The following is a 22546-nucleotide window of genomic DNA, read 5'->3' as shown; positions in this document are numbered from 1 at the left end:
TATTTAATTTAATTTTGAATGTATATTTAGGTGGTTGTATTTAAAAAAAAAATCTTCCTGTCCACGTGGGCTTGATCTATACCCCCTCCCCCCTCTCTGTGGACAAGCATGGACATTGTCTTACCCCCTACCCCTCCAAAAGTTGTCCACGTGGTATGTGGACAGTCCCTATGTATGATAATATGTCTACATGTACGGTTTTGATGATGTTCGAAAAAAGAAAACAAATATAAAATATTTCAGGTAGATTTATTTCCATACTTTTTTACCATATGCTAAAGTGATAGTGCTGTTCACAGATTAATATGCTGATTAAGAATTGGTCAGAGCCAACTTCTGTCAGTGTAACACGTTCCTTCAGAAAAAATTCATAAATAAATTAAAATAATCCTAGTTGTTTTCTAGCTACTAATTACAATCCCCGTCCAAAGCAATCGCTCACTAAATCTATGCAGTATAAATGTAGCAAAAAGATAGAATTTTATAAACATTCGCTGTCGATGTTGGTATTACAGTTGTGTTTACACGTCGAGCGAAATATAGCTGGAATATTTGAAGGCAAACCGGGAAAGTGTGAACGATTGTCGCTAAAACTAACTATGTTTTACCTATTCACTTAACCGATAATGTTAATACAATGCAGTGATCACTAATAACAAATGTCACGCTTTTCACATGCGTCAGATTCGCCCGTTAAATCCTATTGTTTGTTTTCGATTTGTTACAAAACAGTGTCAGTCTAATATTACACATACTTATACAGACAAAAGAAAGAGTCGGATGGATCTCTTTCGGTGTTTTCATTTTCGTAGCTTCATTTACTATTTAATTGGTTTATCAAGTATCTAATATCAAGTTTAGCTGACTAGCTTCTTTAATGTTTTCAAAGTATAAGTTTCTGCAGCATATGCGGATGTATTTCATCCAATTTACTACTGTATTGGTGGCTTTGACTGCTGAAATTTGGATTGGAGGAAGCTAAATCGTGCCCAGAAATGTACACTTAACATTAGATACTCAAGTAATTACGATTTTCTTTAGTAAAATCTAGCTTTACTGTGTGTTTGTGTGTGAGGTTTAGTTAACATAACCTCAAAATGCATTTCACTCTTTAATGGCTGTCAGCTGTCACGCTGAGAGCTTCTAACAGAGGTACACACAGAGTTCGTTGCAAAACAAACTTGTGTTCAATTATCCCGATGCCGAAATCCCCTACTGATTCTCTTTTTGAACACTCGCTTCTGTAGTGGCGGTCTTATCCAGAGCCATTTCTGTCTTCGATGCGTCACCCGTTGTTACTTCAGTCGCAGTGCTGTCATTACTTCTTCCTTCCTGCTCCTTTGCACTTTTCGCGGTATTCTTTTCAATTTCATTCTCTTCACCATCCAGCGCCATCAATTCCGTTTGTTCATCGTAATCCTTTGTTAGATTGTCGAAAAATGCCTCCAAACTGTCAAATAATGGTTTATTTTCCGTCTTCTGAGCTCCTTTCATCGCTGACCCTGTTTGCTTTTCATGTTCTTCTGGCTTTGATTGTGCCTCGTCGTCTCGTGGCATAAGGAAAGAATTTCTAGTCTGGGGATCTGGGTTCATTGATTCGCTTAGTTTTACATCCTCCGCGTAAATCGGTCGGAATCCTCCTTGGAGTTCGGGGTGAAAGCCGCTACCTTGATCGAAGGGTTTGATGGTAACTGGATTTTTCCCACTGTAGATGCTATCATCTGAACGGTCAATGTTTTTCTGTTCTTGAACCAGTGCCTGTGGGGGAGAAGTTACGACGGCCCATCCTTCATAAGGGTTAGTAACTTTAACGGGATCCAAACTGATACTGGCCTGGAACGGAGCCTGGAAGCTCTGCTCGTAACGATGGGCTGGATTGCCGAATTCGTCGAACTCATCCAGTTTGAGGTACGAGACTTCCGTCTGGGTTTCTCCGTAGGGCGAGTAGTATGGTGAATTTTGTAAGTTATATTTGTACTTCAAGTTTGATTCGGTCGGTGTGTAGGCGATTGCGATTGGTGTGCTCTCGGTAATACGCTGTAGTTTGCTCGAAATAACGGATTCCTCCGATTGCTCTTTGCTGATTGGCTCTTCGCCGATGTTGTAAATATTGTCAAGTTTGTTTTCTTTGCTCATTTCAGGCCTGCGATGTTTGAACTCGTTTTCCATTTCGACTAACGCCTGAGGGTCGGGCCTTTCCAGATTGTAAGGAAACTGTACTTTCTGGTGGTGTTTTTTGTCTTTGGCCATGAGAATGGGCTCCTGTTCGAAATGGGATGCTATTGAAAAGGGTGTGTTTTGGTACTCGGTTCCCGGGCTGACCATGGATGGATGTATTGGGAGGTGATCACCACGATGGCCGATGACCACCGGATCCAAACTGCTGCTCGATTGGACTGTATCCATTTTCATGGGGGTACTTTTTACTGGATAGACAACGTATACCGATTGTTTAGTATCAGCGTTGATACCTTGTAGAGAGGTCGAAGGAGGATGCCCTTCCAATGCCAAGTCAACTTTTTGTCCCGATGGGAGATTGTGTTTTTGAGATTCGGATGTTTGCTTCTTCGATTGAAGCATTTGTAGGGTTACTACGGGTTCCAGTTTTGGGCGTTGGGGTTTATCCTCGTTGATCGCATTTTTCAAGATAGTTGGAGGATCTCGCTGGAATTCATTGTTTTCAGTATCGGTTGATTTGTCTGTTTGAACAAGTTTTTCGGGAGTCGGTAAAGCGTAACTATCAACGAATCGTGTAGCGGGAGAAGCTGGAGGAGGAGGCGGAGGTCTGAGATTCGGGGGAGTGATATGAAAGATGCGATCCTTCATCATTGGTGGAGGCAGACGATAATATCGGCGGTTTTCATTTGAACCATCCATGTACGGACCCGGTGGTGGAGGCATGCTATTCGGACGGCCTGTGTACATTTGGGTCATGAATCGGGTGGGAACGGGAGAGCGACGGATTGGTAAGGTTGATGGGAGTGTTTGGGGATGTACCGATGGCCGTTCTGGATGTTGAGTCCTGAGTGGTGGTCCGTTTGATAGGAAATTCTTGGATGGTAGAGGTGGTGGTACACGAAGAGTTCCAGCTTCTTTGTGGTGATTTGGGTGGCCGTGAGATATTTTCGCGTTCGGACGGAATTGAGGCAGAATGTTGGGGAGTTTTAGTGGTGGGCGAATGCGATCTCCAGGAAATGGTCTGCGTTGAATTTCCTTGTACATAAATGGTGGTCCCTGAGCTGGTATCGGCAACCGTGGGCGCTTCTGCATTTGAGTAGTCTCAGGATTCGATGGAGGAGTCAATTGTTCGGGAAGTTCCGACGGGTAGTTGGATAGGTCGTTTTGATTTGGAGTCTCGTTGTTTGGTGTATCAAAAACAATTCTGTTGGATACCTCATGCAACGTGCTGTCGATCTTATCATCTTTGGGAAAAACAACCATTTGATTCGAGCCCATGCCAATTGGTGCCGAGTGACCATTGGGCGGCAGTACTTCACTCTTGTGAGTTCCACTGATAATAGGTGCATTTTCATACTTGTCATCGCTTTCACTCGGGAATCTAACACTTGTGGTCTTGATAATATCTTGAGGTTTAACTTGCACGTTGACCGAAGTACCGACTTGTACATTGGATGTTTCCTTTGGTTCATCCAAAACTTGCCCCATTTGATATCCGGAAGGATGTCCATTCAGCGCTGCAGATGCGGCTTCTTGCGAAACCGATCCGACGAAATGTCCATCAGAAGAACTACCAACCGATTGTTGGGAGCCTAATACAAATGTCGCTGAGTGCTGGTTCGGACTTATTACCACACTGTTCATGCTTGGAACTGAACTAAACTTGACAACGTTCATTTGTGGTTGCTGTACATCATACTTTACATATTGATTACCAATATTAGATTCTTTCTGAGCAGGGGTAGGGTTTTGTGGTCGATAACCATTCGATTGGTGAACCTCATACTGTACGTACTGTTCATCGATAGGCTTTTGGGGTCGGTGACCGTTCGACTGCTGTACTTCATAATTGACGTACTGATCGCTCTGATCGATCGATTGCTCGATCTTCACTTCCGTATGACCGGTAAATTGCGGTTGTTGGTCTTGAATCAGAACAATCGCAGGTGGTGTCGTGTGCTGAGTTGTTTGAGGTATCGTCGTTTCAAACACTATCGTATTTTCTCGGTCCTTTGCAGTTTCTTTGCCATCGTCTTGGCCGAGTGTGTTGAAGATATCGGATAGAGACATTGTCATTGCGGGATTTTTTGGTAACTCTATTTTATTGCTCGTTTGGTTTTTCTGGTTTATTTGCTGAACATGACTCGATGGAAGGCGCCGGAAGGGTGCTGGTCTATTGCCTTCGTATTTCAGTGCTGGAATAGTGAATTTGATTTTGGGGGTGGTGTCTTCCTCGATTGGAGTCTGGTGGTCGTTGTCTTCGAAGCGGATTGGGTTCATGGGACGAGAGTCAGTGGTAGTTTCGGTTGGTGTTGTTGGTTGGAGGGTTGTTTTTGGACTGGTCCACGGTCGAACAGATGGCGAGTAAAAGGTAGATGATCGCACAGGAGTCGTTTGCGGTTCCGTCGATTGAGGCTTCTGGGTAGTCGTGATAGTTGGCATAGATAGTGTCGATGGTAAGAAGAATTTCTTGCGGGTTTCCGAAGTCTCGAGGTATTTGTTCTTTATGGTACTTTTATATGGATATCTAGTAAAAAGTTGCTTCACTGTTGCTGGTGTCGAGGGAATCTCAGTGGTCGTTGTTGTCGTCGTAGTAGTAATTGGTCGTCCAGAAGTGATCGGATATGTGTATCTGGTCGAAGAAGGTGTCGCTAGAGCGGTTGTCGTATTCGGTTGTTGACGGGTGGTGTTTTGTCGGGTGGTTGGGTACTGAGGTCGTGTAGATGGGGCTTTCGGTGCTGTGGTAGTGGTTGATGCTAGAACAGTGAAGTTTTTGTGATTCGAAACCTTGTTGCTGCCTTGATACTTTAGGTTTGCGTATGAGCTGGATATTAAGGGATACACGAACTTTGACGGTGTGTATTTAACCGGCAAATTTAAAAAATCGTGGAAATTCGGGGACGACTGACTGAGAACAACGTCCTTTTTGTCACTAACGTGACTGTCTTTTGTGCCATATGAACCCTTCTCATCTACATCGATCTGATTGGCGGTCTTCTTGTGATTGAAATCGAATGCACCAGTCGATGGGTCTCGTTCGACGAAAAATGGTTTACCCCCGTTGAACACATCCGATGGAAGAACGTATCCCCCGTAAACTTCGTCGTCCATGTTGGATTCTTCTGCGATTAAATCCTCCAAATCGTCGTCGAAATTTATAGCCTTAGTTAGTGCCGCTACGCAGAGAATGGCGTATATAGTTGTTCCTATAGGCGAATGGCGATTTCTTTTTCCCATTTTGAGAAGTATGTTGTTCTGAAAGAAATTGGAAGAAATGAATCATGTTAGTAGAGGTTGGCAAGTATTATTAGTGTATTATTTATTGTGAGATAAAAACGTCGCTTAGTTTCTCAGTTGTTTATCATGCTGGTGAACATTTGATTTATTATAATCAGCGGCAGAATGAAAATCGAACGATAAGAATTTGTGGATAAATTACGAGCAAATTTTGGTCTACCTAAACTTGACGCATTTATTTTAATTGTGCAAATCATAAACCTGAACACTCCTCATTTTGTAGCTGTGTGCGGAATTATGCCTCTATAATGATTTTGATACTTGCCCTTCAGTAGTCAACATTGCGTCCACGCAAGAGGAGTTAGCGATCAGACACATCGTTCAAAATGATCAGACTAAATTGTCACCAACGTAAGAAAGGTGTTCGGGAATGCTTTCAAGCGGAAAAACCAATTTTTCTGTCCGAGATGTCACAAAAAAGCTGGGAGAGCCGTCTGCAACTGTAAATTGACTTTCAAAAACTTTCTGACTTTCGACTTACAGTATGATCAGAAAGTACCGGGATTTTTTAAATTTAAACTTACCGTGCATGCGGGAACCGGTTTTTTTTTCTTATGTTGGTACGACCTCAAGACGCACATCTGTCAGGTTTAGGTTTTAGTCGATCGAGGAGATTAGAGAGAATGCGACGAGGGAACTAAAGGTCTTCCCTTCGTCGGCCTACCAGGGATGCATGGAGGACTGAGTCAAGCGTTGGTACATGTGTGTTACTGCAGATGAATCTTATTTTGAAGGAGATAAATTAAATTTGCCTGAAATTTAATTTAAAAAATTTTTTGTTTTTAAATTCCCGGTACTTTGTGATCATACGGTATATAAAAATCGCGAGGACGCGAAGGCGTAACATGACGGCCAGCTGTCCACAAGAGACTAAAAAAACCTAGGGTCATTCCTACCGAGCTTTTCGGATTAGAGAACAATATTTTCTTTTCTGGGTTCCAGATCACGATCGGAAAAGAGGAAACCGACAGATCGGGTTTTTTGTCGAGACTGTGACATAGAGGTGTCTGCTGTGTGATGTTGTTCATTGGGTCGAAAATACCACAAGAGAATCCTGGGATTCAAAATGGTTCACCTTGCATGATACTACCTTGCGGAGTATCAAACCGATCAAATCTTGTTGGCCTGATAATCCCATTCCACAAAATTGACGAATCCTCTGTCACCTTTGCATTGGAGACACTAATCTCACTGATAGTTACCTAATCTTCAAACAATTGGGGATCTCCCCAATTGCCGTGGTGGAACCATATCTAACCCTATTAACAGAGCGCAAAGACTACTGGTTTTATCGATCGGCTAAGGATTTGAACACCACTCTGCAGTTAATACCGTCCCCACTCAATGAATAAACATTGTCTATACGACAAGATTTGAACTAATCCTGCAATCCCGATTGACTTTCAGATAATGTTCGGATTCGCCTTTAATAAAAGCAGAAACAGAGCGGATTTTTATGGATTGTCATTCATATCGCGACTCTCGTGCTGTGTGGTCAATCGCTCCGTAAGAAAACCAGAAACACGTTGACTGCCACGTCAGTTACCGGTGACTAACACTGAGTTTTCGTTCAGGCTGCGTCAGTCACCGGGGACTGACAGTGTAACATATGATAACAAAAGTAAATAATATAAGCATATAAGCTCATAAGCATTCCCTTTCGAACAGAAATACCTTCCACTACAATGAGAAACGATGGTCCTAATACGTTCAAAAATGTCTATCCAATCGCTATAAAACCGTGACACTCAACGTGTTAAACAGTTTTTTCAAGGCTAGTGTAATTCTTATAATCGTGTTTAGAAAGAGTACAACCATTGAATGACGAAGAGAGTGTTATTTCGGTTTTCGGGTTGTAAGCATAAAATTGGAGGGAAATATAAAATAAAATAAGAAAAAAACTTTTTAAGTTGAACAGTTTAATTGTGATTAAACATAATAATGTACTAATAGATAGAAAATAATCAGACAAGTAGCAGTTAGCAGTTATCACACCTCTCCTTCATTAGTCTAGGACATTGATAAGACTAAAATAAAATCGCTTTGCCACCGGAAATCCGAGCAATAACACGTTCAGATCTTTTTAAAAATAAATTGAAGCTATACCTAAAATCGATCATAAGAGTTTTCCTAGTATAGATTTCGATCAACCACAATAATCCACCTCAGTGTTTAGCTTTCTTATTTTTGTATACTTGCCAGTTTTTCTCATAATTTTGTACAATCTATGTTTTATATTCAAATTTTTGTTGTTTCTATTTATCTTTTTTACTATGTTATATTCTTATATTATATTGGATCCCTTAAAAGAAATACTATTGTCACTGGGATCCATAGATCTTTGCTTTACATGTTATTGTCCGCTCACCTCGTACCTAAATATCTTGTTTTGTGCTGTGGAATTGTAAATTGTCTTAATTTTTTTTTTCTGCAAAAAATAATTGGTGCCCAACTCTAGGATTCTCGAACAAGAGTTTCTTCGAGATGGGGGTGAGTGGAGGGAAAAAAACTATAATACTTACAAAATTTAGGTCAAAGCATGACATGTAGAAAATCATTTAAATTTTCATAAAAAAATACCAAAATTTTTTTGAAAAAAAATTCGCGGAAAAAAAATTATTTAAAAAATTAAAATTCATTTTTCTCAAAAAGGTATTTTTTTATAATTTTTAAAAAAAAGTTCTATGAATAGCCCTTACAATTTCCAAAAAGTCGTCCATACATCGGAAGATGGGCACTTTTACAGGGAAAACGTTTTTCGAACAACAACTCTTTCATGTTTTTCTTTTTTTGACACACTGAACTGAGAATCATATTCTTTAGTTTTCATTTTGCCAAAGTAAACTGAGTGCATGCGTACCAAAACTAAAAGTCGTTTTTTTATATTTATGTTAAATTTTAGTGATAAGGTACGCCGGAGCAAGTTGAAATACAGGGTAAGTTAAATCGAAAGCCATAACAATAGTTATTCATAAATTATGTTGAACATTATGTAAAGTTATTACTAGTAATAACTAGTAATAACTAGGAATGGTGGATTGACGAGATAAAAATATATATATTATACATTATCTTTCAACCCACCTTATGACAGCCATTACCAGAATATTGAAATGCCTTAACGCAATCCGCGCCTTTGTTCACCATTCCTTGTTCGTGAAATCAAAACAAACATTTTTTCGTGCTGATTCAATCGGTCCGAAAACACTGATTTTTCAAAAATATCGCCAGAATTGCACGTCAGGTAATCAAATAGGGATAATCATGTGTAGTGGCGTTGAAAACTAAACTGAAAAAACTTTTTCCGTATAGCTTTGAGTATTTTAACTCACCCTATGTTTTTTTTCAACTCTGGGGTAAGTTGAAACCAGTAAAAATCGACTATTTTTTCAATATTGCTGCAGATGTTGGGCGCTATTTGTCGGTGATTGCTGTATGAATGAATGATGATAGATTCAAAAAATAGGAATCATTCATATTTCGTTAATCGGTATGTTCAACATAATTTATGAATACACAGACCTGATACAAGTCAAATTTGTCAATTTTGCAACTAGAGGTCGTTCAAATATTACGTAACGCAATTCGTTCCCTATTTCGCACTCCCCCTTCCCTACATAACATGTAACAAATGGTCATTTGTATAAAAATTTTCAGACTTATTTTGATTTATTTCTAAGCAAGTTTCCACAGGGCATCTCCTCCTCCCTTTCTGTGTGCGTTACGTAATATATGAATAATTGAATGATCCGATAAACCTCATAAGTGGCCGTTTTGAGTGACTCTACTTTGACATGAAAGCGTCTGAAATAGTATCCTTGATGTTATTGATTCGTATATAAATTCCTTGTATGTAGTGTCCATTTTTTTGGGCTACTTTCCCACATCTCACGTGTACCAAAACCTCTTTTTCTAAATATTTATGAATACATATTTCAACTACATTGCTTCAATTTTGTGTGAGGACATGCCATCTCACATACCACCCTACATTATATCGCTCCTCGAACTCGATCAACTATCACAATCGCAGCTCTCGGCAGAGAGAGTCAGACAGCCGACAAGGTAGGATGTGCATTCGTGTATTGAGGGGCTATTATATACTATGTGGACTATGTGAACACTTTTAGAGTAAACAGGGGAGATAGTTGTAACTTGTATGTAATTAGATTACTCAGAGTTTGAATTATGAAAAGGAATTTTACATATTTGCCGACCGGTTCTGTTTTGTTGTTTGTTTTGACAGCAAAGCGACTTCCGCAGCTGTAGGGCTCGCAGCTCGAAACCTAAGAAATGACAAGTGTGTACAGGGGATATCGGAATTTTACGAAAAGTTGCTTCTAACTGGAAAAAAACAGGAGTTAACGGTTTTACCCTGATTTCCCCTACCACATTTACTCATCTTGCGACAGCTCTGGCCAGCTCTGGAAAGTTTTCCTCTTATGGTGGTGAATGTTTTGTTACGGAGTAATTCCACACCAGAACAGCTGGCCGCTAACCCAACCCTCTAATTTTTTTGAATCCTGGTACTTATGATGGAAATTACGTGAAAAATCACAATTTTCGTTATCATATGACCAATTCAAATTACGACTGACGTTTTAAAAAGTTGAAGATCATTAATCTTTCTTTCGAAAAATCGTAATTAAAATTGAGATTTTTTTTTTATCTTCGCCTATTTTTCGTCGGCCTATTTCCGCCACTTCAGTGCCAATCACCGACATCAGGGAGGCGATTCCACCTGTTCCTACCTATCAGACTCAACAACTCATGAGCCGGTCCAACTTCTTTTACTTCCCCTCCGAAGGAAGACGTAACCAGAGATTTTTCGCCTCAGAAAATCCCAACGACGCCAGCTGGGATTGAACCCAGGCCGATCGGATTGTGAGGCTGTTACGCTAACCACACAACCACTGGCGCCGTCTAAAATTGAGATGTCTGATTAAAATATGATGTTTAGGACAAATAACATTTTAAATGCACTGTTTAAAAAAATCTTACTCAAAAATTTAATTTAATACTGAAAGTTCTTAAATCTCAAAACATTTCAAACAAATTGTAAATTTGTAAAATTTTACTGAATCAACCGTGTGTAGCGTCTTCAAACAATTTCGCAAACGGGAAAGTATCATTCGGATGTTACATTGGATGTTACCCGGGACTCTTAAATGCCTATGTTGCCATGGAATAAGATTCAAATAAATGTACCGTCTGAAAGAATTGTCAGCAGAAAGGTTATAGTACACCTGGCATGTTTCACTCCACCACACAACCAAACCGGACATTGTTTTACTAGAAGGTTCTGACAAAATACCAAGAATATCTACTTATGGGTAACACGTGAAAATGAATTTAGGGCAGCTTTCCGAGCAGAAACTCTACAAAGCCACGAATCGAGGAAATGTCCTCAGCAAGCTCAATTTTGTTTTGGCTGATAAGTTTGCTACAAAAAACTCCTTATCTGTCGAGGAATATACAACTGCAGACAAAAAAATATGTTTCCGTTGCAAATCGGCCTATGAGCTCGGAGATTTATAAGGCAAAGAAATTTTGCCATTCATGAAAGGACACAAGTATGCGGGGTCCATTTCGTTGAAAAAAGCCCTCAATCTAACAAATTGGCTCCAATTTTACCAAATCTAGAAAAAATATTGAGCAAGTGTTACACGCAAGCATAAAGAGAGTGGCAAGATGAAAAAGGATGCTGCAGAGATGACGGGATGATGAAAAAATGACCGATTAGGTTGACCAACGGAGTATCCGAAAATTGATGCAAGGTATTCGAGGAAATGCTCGCGATTTTATTAGAACCAAATAGAAGTATTGTTTTTATATTTGGCATGTTCAAGTGCAAGAAAAAACATCCTTATTTTGAGCCCACAACATTTTTATTATACCAAAGCTATTCAGAGTTATCTAATCGAGCAAAGCTTTGGTACAATGGTAATCTAGGACACATCTGTTTACTCCTGTAATTTACATACTCAGTTTATTCACGCCTCCCTTCGATTTTAACTGAGCGCGTACCATTACTGTAGCGTGCCAGCGATGTTTAAATCATTTTAAACCGTTCAAAGTAAGAAAAGTCTTGATCATTCATCCCCCTTCTTGCTCCCCACATGAATCAGCTTCATGTGGCTCTCATACGTTAATTGGTTTCAGATTGGGCAATGCCATCAACGGGTGTGAATGATTCGCTTATCATTTTACTTGCCGAGCTTTGTTAATGCCAACAAACGAGAGAGTCACGAGGAAGGCGCCCGTGGCATGGCATGGCTGGCGCAAATTAAGGAAAAGTTCATTGTTCTTAGACGCGCGGGAAAAGTGGAAATTGCTCAGATGAAAGATAGCGAAAGTGAGAGATTTGTAGCAGCAGCCACGTGAAAAAGTGAGGCGCCGGGTTCAATGTTTTAGTTTTTGCTTTTTTTCCCTACAAATTGAAACGCACATTTCAAACGACTGTCAGATATGATTTCAGATTTGGGATGAATAATCATCCAGACTTCCATTTGGAGGTTATTAACTGGTTCAAGGTTCGAACAGTCGAATCCGCCTCACTTGCTCTTGATTGGTAATTGAGATAAAAAATATTACTCATCGTACAAATTATTGTTTGCACTGCAATTATATGACAAGTCTCTAATTGCAAGACTATGCGAAAACAATGCTTCCTATTCAATTCATGCGTTGTTTGTTATTCAAAACAGTTATTAAGTTCTGACAAAATTATGTTAAAGAACTTCTAATAATCACTAAATATCACTAATAATCACTAATCACTAAAGTTAATACATTTCTTCAAACGTAGGATGAATTATGCCAATTGTCATCTGTAATTTAGGCAGGACTCGATAACTACCTCCTTTTCATTCTCTGATACTCATGCTTTCGAAGAATAAGGAAATTGTGGAATTGACTCAAACTTCAATTTGTCCAGAACTTTTGAAGCCTCGCACGAGGTGTACACTCTGTTCAATTTCCTGACTTGACTTCTTTGGATTAACACGTTCGTCGCCCAACGCGACGTTTTTGAGTTTCTTGCAGGGCCCAACATGCGAGTAAATTATTAAATGAAGATCAAACTTAGTTTGAAGATAACCTCTACATGATCTAGTAATGTTTGTTTTCAATTGAAGACGAATTGATAATAATAACACATGCCAAAGTCATATTATATGGGTTTTGCAAAAAACTGCAGTACAAACCATCCGTAATAATAAATTATACTAATACTTAATAAAAAGTATAGTATAAACAGTATAATATTATGGTTATGATTTCACTATTTTTCTCCATAACCTGTAGTTACATTTAGGTGCCTATTCTATCAAATTCCTTCTAAAAATTTTATTCAATTTGAACGAGGAAAGTGTCACCCATATCTGGGTGACGGGGCGACAAAAGTGTGAAGAGACTTTCAGGTAATTTCTATGAGACCAGTTGTATTTTGTCCGCCGTTTGTCACGTGCACGATAGATATTCCACACATCTTGGTCACGTGACTCGAACATGATTTTATTGTATAACTAGAGGTGTTTGTATTGGTGACAACAATGTAATGAATGGTTTTCATATGTGAGTTTATGTGTGCAAGTGCGTAGTGTAAAAAAATGTTTTGCAAACATTTTGAACAGAAAAGAGCTTACAGAGGAAGGATAAGTTGGAGCATTACATCATAAAAAAATGGGATACTGGAAATGTATTGCTAAATTAGTCGATCTGATCATATAATATGCAATTAACGTATAGATTCAAAAATTGACTAATTCTAATGGCGATGGAAAAAAACTACCAAAGGATAAAAAACTACAATTTTTTTTCTCAATTCCTACGTTACGTACAATTCTTCGACACCCTTATCAGTTGATTTGCGGCAGCCATGGCGAAAACAGATAAGCAGCTATACTCGAAGGTTTGTTCATACTAGCAGCTCCAGCAGTTTTATGACTCGGTACGCCATTTTTGTTGGACTAATGGCGATGGAAAAAAACTACCAAAGGATAAAAAACTACAATTTTTTTTCTCAATTCCTACGTTACGTACAATTCTTCGACACCCTTATCAGTTGATTTGCGGCAGCCATGGCGAAAACAGATAAGCAGCTATACTCGAAGGTTTGTTCATACTAGCAGCTCCAGCAGTTTTATGACTCGGTACGCCATTTTTGTTGGACAGCAGCAATAGTGGCTCGTATGTTGGCCGCAAGATCATCAAGAGATTCTGGTTTGTTGGCATTAACCGTGAACTTAAAATAACCCCAAAAAATAATTCAATGATGTTAAGATACACGATTCCGCTTGTGAGAGCTACTTGTTCACGCAATAAATCCATTGTAACTGTTGTTGCCCTTTTGATCACTATCGATTTCATCAATGTCTCATGTATACATTCCACGATAACGCTCGTTTTGCAATCCATCGTGTATTCCATCTCGACTACTGTGGACACATATCATGCCGGGAGCTTTGGGTTCGGTTCTTGTTCTGGTCGGAGGTTCTTTCGCCAAAGAAAGTTCTTCCGACTTGCATGGGACACGAGTATTCCTGAATTTGCCATTTTAAAACAGCCGTTTCGTGAATGGAGATAATGTAAGTAAACATTTCTTTTCAAAAAGATAGGAACACTTCGTGCGTCTCTTTCGTTGTCGTAAAATAGCTTGATGCTTTTGCATCAAACCCTCACATTGTTGTTATTTTTGTGAGTTGTCAAAGTATCACCAAAAGATCCTACCGAAGAGGTTATTTTTAAAAATTCTATGCACTCTAAAATAATTCCCAAAGTGATAATCATGCGAACTGAATGAAATAATTTGATAGTTCTACGTCAACAATGCGGTCGTGTCTTGGATAGAATAGTAAACCACTTTATTTTGGAAGGATATTCAAGATCTGGTATATGCAAGATATTTGGACAAAAGTCGTTAGCTAAAAAATTTGGAACATATTTGCTACAAAATCGACAATGTCATGATGGAGCGCAAATCCTAGCCAGTCGTGTCCAACTAGCAGGCTGGAAAGGTGTTGATGGACAATGAGGCATATTTGACTTTAGATGACAATGACACGTAATACGGAACTGGTTATTTTATTTCTCCCCACGAACCTGTGGATGACAAGGTGAAGTTTTTTTTGTAGCTGACCAAAAGCAAGCAAGAAATTACCAAACCATTAATCTTCTCTTCTGGTTTGACAGTTAACACGGGAAATTCTAGTGATCAATGTTTGCCAGAGGCCTCCATATTCATAACAAAGTTTCATGCACAAGATGAATGGCCTAATTTTGTGTCATCATATTACGCGAAAATGTTATTAGAGGAAATGAAACCGATACTCAAGGATTCCAACCCTCCCACAAACGCATCCAACTAAAAATTTCTGGACTAATCTGAAGAGAAGAATCTATGCCGACAATTCTTTTGTCAAAAAAAAATCCGAAGGTATTATTTGAAAAGACGAAGAGAGTACTAAAATACCCCAACAAACAAGAGTCTTGACGCGAAACGGAATAAATTCATTCTTGTGGGGAACAACACTTGTACTCAGAGATGCCAACCTTTCTGATTTTTCAGGAATCACCAGACTTTTTGGCACGTGTCCTAATATCCACTCAATTCTGCCTTATTTTTCCGAAATGATCCTGATTTTTCCTGATACTTGTAAGGTAAATGATATTGGTTTGTCCGATTTTGGGTCCCCAAGTCTCTAGTTGTTAATAATACCATATGACGTTCAAATTGTTCAATTTTTCATGTTTTTTTGAACGACTTTCTTCAAAGAGGAGTTATGATAATGGTTTGTCCACCTCTGATCATGGTTGGTCCGAAAAATGATCATGGTTTGTTCGGTTTAAGAAATCACAATTTTTGAATGGAAAAATTCTAATTTTCAAGTAGATGTTGCATTCCTCATTGCTTGAGTTTACTGTCATTATATTGATCCATTCATAATTTAGACTTTCTTCAGAATATTGCCTTTTCTTGGACATTTTAAAGGTGAACAACACTCAACACAGAGAAACGTTATTCCTGTTTCGCGCGAAGGACAACAACAAAAATTAACAAACTGCAGCGCGCCAAGCGGTTACCATAGTGAACATGTGGACAAACCATGATCAAAATTGAGGTCATCGAGATGCATTAATTACATGATTTGAAAATATAAATCTTATACAAATGTTGTGCAAGCATGATTTTTACAATATTTGTAAGTGTTATAATCTATAAAAGGTCTGAATACGTACCAAACAATCATCTGGTGGTTGATTGAAATTGAGCTCAAATGAGGGGCGCATTGACACCAACAGAAAGTGGATTTCATAAACCTTTAAAACATATTAATCCGTAAAAATATCCCATAAAACTACTGTAAATCATGAAAAACGACAATTTTATTTACATGTTTTCTTCTTCTTCTTCTTCTTCTTCAATGGCACTAACGTTCCTAGAGGAACTTCGCCGTCTCAACGTAGTATTACTTGCGTCATTTTTATTAGTACTTAGTTGAGATTTCTATGCCAAATAACACGCCTTGAATGCATTCTGAGTGGCAAGTTCTAGAATACGCGTGATCACAGTGCAAGTCGGAGGAAATTTCTTTGACGAAAAATTCCCCCGACCAGAACGGGAATCGAACCCGAACACCCGGCATGTTAGTTATGACGCTAACCACTCGGCCAAGGGAGCACATTACATGTTTTGGAGCATTTGAATACCTGTTTTAACTAGACTGAACTAGAGCATCCAAAAAAAAACAAACCAAGATCAAATTTTCGACTGGACAAATCAACATCATTTACCTTACTTTTTACTTTATCAAAATGAAATAAATATACAAAGTTTTCCTGGATGAAAAGGAAACTGTCATGATAGCCTACATCAAAGATCTCTCTTCTCCGAGCTTGTATAATGTTTTATCATTGCTTCGTTTATTATTTATCTATTCTGAACCGAATCGCGTTCACGAAATACCCTGTCGACATTAATGAAAGCTTGAAGTGGGCGTGAAAGGAAGATACTCTATCAGCATGGTACGCCTGAAGGTGGTTTTCAATCGTTGATGTTCATGTTTTTAGAATGCATAAATCGCGTAGTTCTAACTTTTACTTAACACGTTGAGCCCAGCGTCGGTCCCTTGAGGCCGACGTTGAGCTTTTTGGTAGGAAAGCGCTGACTGACTGGGACTGACAGTTACAAAATAAGAAAATAAAAATATATACGGTTTGTTTTCGAATGTTTTACAAAATGTGACTACTTTCTAGTCGAATCTCTGATTGTTTTCTATTTATACAATAAGTATCTTTGGGAACTGGGACCGACACTGATATTGTGCAAACGCTCTTGATGCGCTGAAAAATCGGGGCTTAACGTGTTAACCATTTGTCTATAAATTTCCTGATATTTCCACAAAATCTCATCATTATAATATAGCATTATTATCCGATATAGTTTTTGTTTAACCATGACAACCATTTACGAAAAAAACGTGTAGCTTTATAATGTAGAATACATTATCGATACGGAAAAGGAAATTTTCATTTGTAATTTTTATTCTTCAAGTGCGTTTATTCCACCTGAATTCTATTATGATTTTCGCTTCACGATGACGGAACACGAAGCTCAATGCCGTGAACGCAAATTGAATAAATGAACAATGAGTATAGGGTTGTGAGATCTTTTTTTTCTCAGTCCAAAATCTTACTTTGAGGCTGACAGATTTACATTTTGGATATATTATATGTATAATATATTAGTGCATATAAATCAAAAACCGTATAAGAATATGTAATGTTCTTCTACGCATTCAAACACATATTCAAAATTTGAATTGCGTGCATTTAAAAAAGTCTGGCGTTCCTGCATAATCTTTCACGCTTAACCTTGTTTTTGGGTTCATTCATAATCATTCATAATAGAAAACCAAGAATATGGCAATACAATTTGACCGAAAAACCTTTCATGGATTGCATTTCCATCTGCGATTCGCTACATAAGATCAACGAAAATACCGTTCTATGCAAAAATGAAAAGGGATCCTTTGCAGCAATGTTGAACGTCGAACAAATTGGGATGAGCGAAATGAGCCACCATTGACTAATCCAAAGTCGTTTTTACCCGAAGAATGTCATACTGGTGGTATTGGGAAGGAATTCTGTATTATGAGCATCTACCAAGTAACCAGTCGATAAATTATCACAAGTACTGCTTGCAACTGTACAAATTAAAGACAGCGATCCAGAACGCACTTCCAAAATTAGACAATATGAGAGGCGCCGGGTCCCATCAGGGCTCAGGCTCAGATCCCTGCAACATTATGTCAAGGACAAGAACTTCTATTCTATGGACAGCATAAAAAATACCTCGAACAGTTTTCGAGGAGAAAGCAAACATATTCTTGGAGGGTAGAATTTTTAAGCTGCCATTCTTCCTGTTTTTCTTAAATAAAGTTGGCAAGCCTGCTTGTACTTTGTGCAAATAAACAAAAACTGATCCAAATAAACAAAAATTGATACATCTTTGAAAATTGTCAACTTTATTTAACGCATACGTTAAGTATCAATTAATTCAATGAGTTGCTCAGAAATCCGAACCGAGCTTTATTTGGACGCTTCAATTTCTTCGGTTTGACGTATTTATTTGGCGTTTATATTTTTTTGCAGGATAGAAGCTTATGTTGGAGCAGAATAGACAATGAGAGCTGGCCCAGAAGCTATGTATGCTTAAGGAACGAAGAGATTGAAGTTTTTTACTCGTTGAACTGTTCAAATACGATTGAAAAACTCTAGCATGAATGGTTCGATGAATTTATGCTGTTCTTTTGAGACCTTTTTGTTGTTTTTAACCAAGAAAATTGTAAGGGACTTTATTATTCTGAAAAAAAGTTTTTCCTAGGAAAATCACTGAATCAACTATTGTACAAGAACACACATTTTGGAATATATCATATATGATATCATAGAAAATATCCAAAAATATTCATCTTTTATACATCGTGTATCACATGGTTTCATTATTCGAAAGCTTCCCGATCCTACCGATACGATCACTGTGAATGATAACAGATCGTATCATGAATACATGAATCAGGCCTTGGTAAATCAGGAGGATGCTTCCTAGGATGAATGCAATGCTGAGGCATTAGATTTCTTCCGAATACCACGAACACTTTCAAGGAAATCACACGAGCACACGCGATGACTTCCGTGGGAGAATCGTACATTCAGCATATCTTATCAAGGTGATTTGTTTAATAGCTTCATCAGTGAGCGTACATCTCTTGTTGTGAACAATGCCTACCGCTGAACCGCCGACTATCAAGTGAAACTAGCGAAGCAATCAGGAAGACAATAGCTAAGTGCACATTTATTTGCATACGCGCTACCATAATGTGATGGCGAAGTGTTTGCAAAATTAATGATTGGAAAATATTGGCAGTAAAAAAATAACCATTGTATCCAATTTTCCTATTAATAGTTTTTTAGGGGTTTTTTAATCGTAAAATTAAGTACACACCCCGTGTTGGTTTATTATTTTTAAGTTTTTCGGGGTTAAAAAGTAAATAATTAAAAGCGACTCATATTCATCGTAAAATTAATCCTTTTCACCCTCATGTAGTGATAAGAAAAAAATTAAAATGGTCACATTTCTACTTCATATTTGAAAAACAAACAAAACATCTTCGATTCTGACGTTGCAAAATTGAGTGTACAGTTAAAGTTTTTCTTAAAAAGAAAATTGAAATCAGTTCAGAAATGTTAACTGATAACAAAAATTAATCCCCTAGTATTTGGTATGGCCCCCTTTGGCGTCCAGCACTTCCTGCAAGCGACGAGGCTAGAAATTTTGGTCACTATATACGGAAGTGCCTCAAAGATCTCCGTAATCGTTGTTTCGAGTTCCGCTTTGTTCCCTGGATTTTTATTCTTCAGATTGTTCTTGATTTCCCTCTAAAGATACTCGATAGTGTTGAGGTCCGGTAATTTCGAAGGTGCTGGTGGGATCAGAAAGGTGTGATCTATCTGCTTAAATCGGCTGAATTTCTATATATTGTTGTGGTTACTTTATACCTTTATACCATTGATACGATCTGTGATACATGGAACAAAATGACAAAGTATCGTCCATTTAGAATCCGTACGCGTTTATGTTTTGTGGCGATAGGGCCAATGACCGCTACAAGGATTTTCCGACAGTGGTGCCTTCTTCCGATGGTAAAAGTTCTACCGTGTTGCGTGCAGCGTTTCACCAGTTATTCCAAAACAGTTGAATATCGTCGAAATTACCGCATGTGATGCTCTGACGTATTCGTGGATAGAATAAACCTGGGTCGAAGGGAGTCACTGAAGTATTTTTTTCAAGTGCATTTTGCTTTCAAAACCTTTGCGAAAATCTGCTGTAGTTAAAACACCAAAATATTGTGCCAAATAGCAATGGTAGTTTTTCTATTTGTATGATACAATCCTGATTGGTATATTTAGAATATTATAGTTACAGATTTCACGAAATGTGAAATGTGTATTGGATGTCGAAATTTAATCAGCTGACCAAGCAGTTCGAAGTTCCACAGCGTCTCAGTAAAGTGTCCAATGAAGACCAAATTCAGGTGCACGATACCCGAAGTATGTTCATTTAAGTATTATTGATGATCCTGTTTTTTTGCCTTTTATATGGAATCGGATGGAATAAATATTGTGATTGGTTTTTTTTAATGAAAAAAAAGGTTTTTTATAAAGTCCGAAAACATAAAAAATAATTATATTTCTTTCGTACGTTCATTTTCACTCAAAAAGTATTTTTCGTGGGTAGTGCAATTTGAGAAATAGTGGCGTTGAATAAAATCTCTTTCGAAATAATGAAAAGTGAAAGAATGCAGTTTTATATCGTATTATGAAGTTTATCCATTCATGTGAATTCCCGCAGCCCGTTTACTTAAAAGAAAGTTGCTTATTTGGTACATACGTATTATGGCACTAAAGTGCAAATTTGATTATGAATTTATTTTTTCGCTGAAATCAATTCTGTGTGTCGGCAACCTTTCCCTTCAATCGCTGTTGACATCTCAATTTCTGCGTTCGTTGAGTTTCAACCATGGATGCCAGTGGATTTTTTCAGATGTTTTCACATGGTGCGAAAAAGTGCCTTCAAATGTCTTCACAGTCATATTGAAGGAAACTGAAATTCATAACTTAATTTTGAACAATGCATGATAGATAATTTGAGGTTTATAATAATTGTTATACGAGGAGATGTCCCCAGCAGATTTAAGTTCGCGTTTATGGATAGATTTGTTCGGTAGCTCGTGATTTGGAATGGTGTTTGCACCTGTCTAGCGAAAACCAAGGCTTTTGTTCCAACAATACGATGGGTTCGAAGTTGTGAAAAGAAGAATGCCTCAGGAAACGCGTGCTGCTTTTTATAAAAGCACGCAGAGCATCTGTGCCATTTTTGCCTGGTTCGGCGAGTTGCTACTACAGCCGGGAGGTTCAATGGTATCGTGACATTGAAGTGGATTTCATCGACAATATCCTAAATCCGCCAAATCGTCCCCAATTTCGCACAAATTAGCCGTGTCGAGCAATTATGAAGCACAGATGACCATATTTTGGGACAAACTTAATAGCTTGATTGTTTGATGGGGTGTGTAACGTTTGATGGCGGGTATCACAAGGGCAGTGCACAGTTCTATCAGAAATGAAAATGCGCAATTATATCAAAAAATTAGAAATAAATAAATTTAAAAAAATGAATGCGAAAAACTAACTAACGTGAAAAATAATTCTTTGTGAAACACGATTAGCTGTTTGTTTAGATATTTATAAAAATTGGACTCATACGTTAATGACAGTTAATGACAGAGTATTTTTGTATTTTTGACATAAAAGAAACTACAGGAAGTCAATCACAGATTGTCAACATGAACTGTTAGTTCCTCATTTGACAAGTAAACAAATGTAAACAAATATTTTGCAAAATGTATATCTACAATATTGGTTTACACTTTGCAATTAAATTATGTTTTTCAACTAAAACCAATCACCGATCAATTTCTCATCATTTGGGATTGCATTACCGTGCCAAAATTTCAATAACCGGTTATTCGGAAATGAAAATTTCATTACCGGTAAAACCGGTAAATTATTGGTAAAAAATACTTCAAAATAAACAATGTTATTGAAGGAACGGCTTTTGTTGATAAAGATTTGTTTACAAAATAACATTTTGCAAGTTTTTACTACTTAGTTTGTTGGTTAACGTAAAACTTAAGGACACAAAAAAAGTTTATTTCGTCCTATTCTAATCTAGGTTGGATCTAATTAATGAAATTTCCAGAAAAAGGAAACGCACTTCAGAGTCCAATGATGTTGTGCGTGCAGTGCGAAAAGCATCGAATACCATTGTCACGTTCTTACCTCTGATGCCCTCTGTACGAAAAATCTTGACTAAGGGTTTTCATCAATCCGATTAAAGACGTTGAGCTTGAGGTGGATGTTAATACCTTTGTTTACTGTAATCGTCGTTCAAGTTTTTCCTTGATGCTCAACTGTTCTGCAGGTTCTGCATCGTTCAGCAGAATTTTCCCTCCTGTTTTTCCAACTATTGAATCAATACCATAATCGTCAAATTTCACCTAGTCACGAACGGTTTCAAATGCCTGCTTGATTGATGCAGTCCGTGATGTTTGATAGAAGACGTCATTAAATCATCATCATTAAATGTGTCACGACCACGAGCAGAATGATTATTCATATACGCGAACAAATCTGCATATAGGAAACGTTTTTCAGCAGTACTTTCAAACAGCTGCTTCGAGATTTCTGATGGTTGCTCCGATAGCTGTTCTAGCATAAATTCCAATCCAACGTCAGCTTCATAAAGGATGCAGTTTGAACTGAAGCTCGGAATCGGCGGATCACTGCCAGATGTGTTTTTTCGATCTTGTTTTGATAATATCGAGTAATATTTTAAAGTGGCATAAAAGAAAATGTGTTTATGATGTAAAAATGGAAATTACCGAAATTACCGGTTATTGATTTTAAAATTACCGGTAATTCGGTAATGAAAAATGACCCGGTATTA

The 22546-nt window shown here is 38.0% G+C and overlaps 1 protein-coding gene across 2 annotated transcripts in view; it reads right to left on the bottom strand.

Moving 5' to 3' along the window:
* Nucleotides 1-232: 232 nt before the first annotated feature.
* The window catches only part of LOC129775070 (mucin-2), a 114643-nt gene continuing 92329 nt past the window's right edge, over nucleotides 233-22546 (bottom strand). For both annotated transcript variants that reach the window (XM_055779308.1, XM_055779297.1), the window contains one exon: nucleotides 233-5433. In XM_055779308.1, coding sequence (XP_055635283.1) covers nucleotides 1213-5415 — 4203 coding nt within the window. In that variant the 5' untranslated portion in view covers nucleotides 5416-5433 and the 3' untranslated portion in view covers nucleotides 233-1212. The remainder of the gene's footprint in view (nucleotides 5434-22546) is intronic.

This window comes from Toxorhynchites rutilus, chromosome 1, assembly GCF_029784135.1.
Source record: "Toxorhynchites rutilus septentrionalis strain SRP chromosome 1, ASM2978413v1, whole genome shotgun sequence".
Classification (NCBI taxonomy): Eukaryota; Metazoa; Arthropoda; class Insecta; order Diptera; family Culicidae; genus Toxorhynchites; species Toxorhynchites rutilus.
The sequence above is the reverse complement of the archived record's forward strand: the minus strand, read 5'-3'. Positions and strand labels throughout refer to the sequence as shown.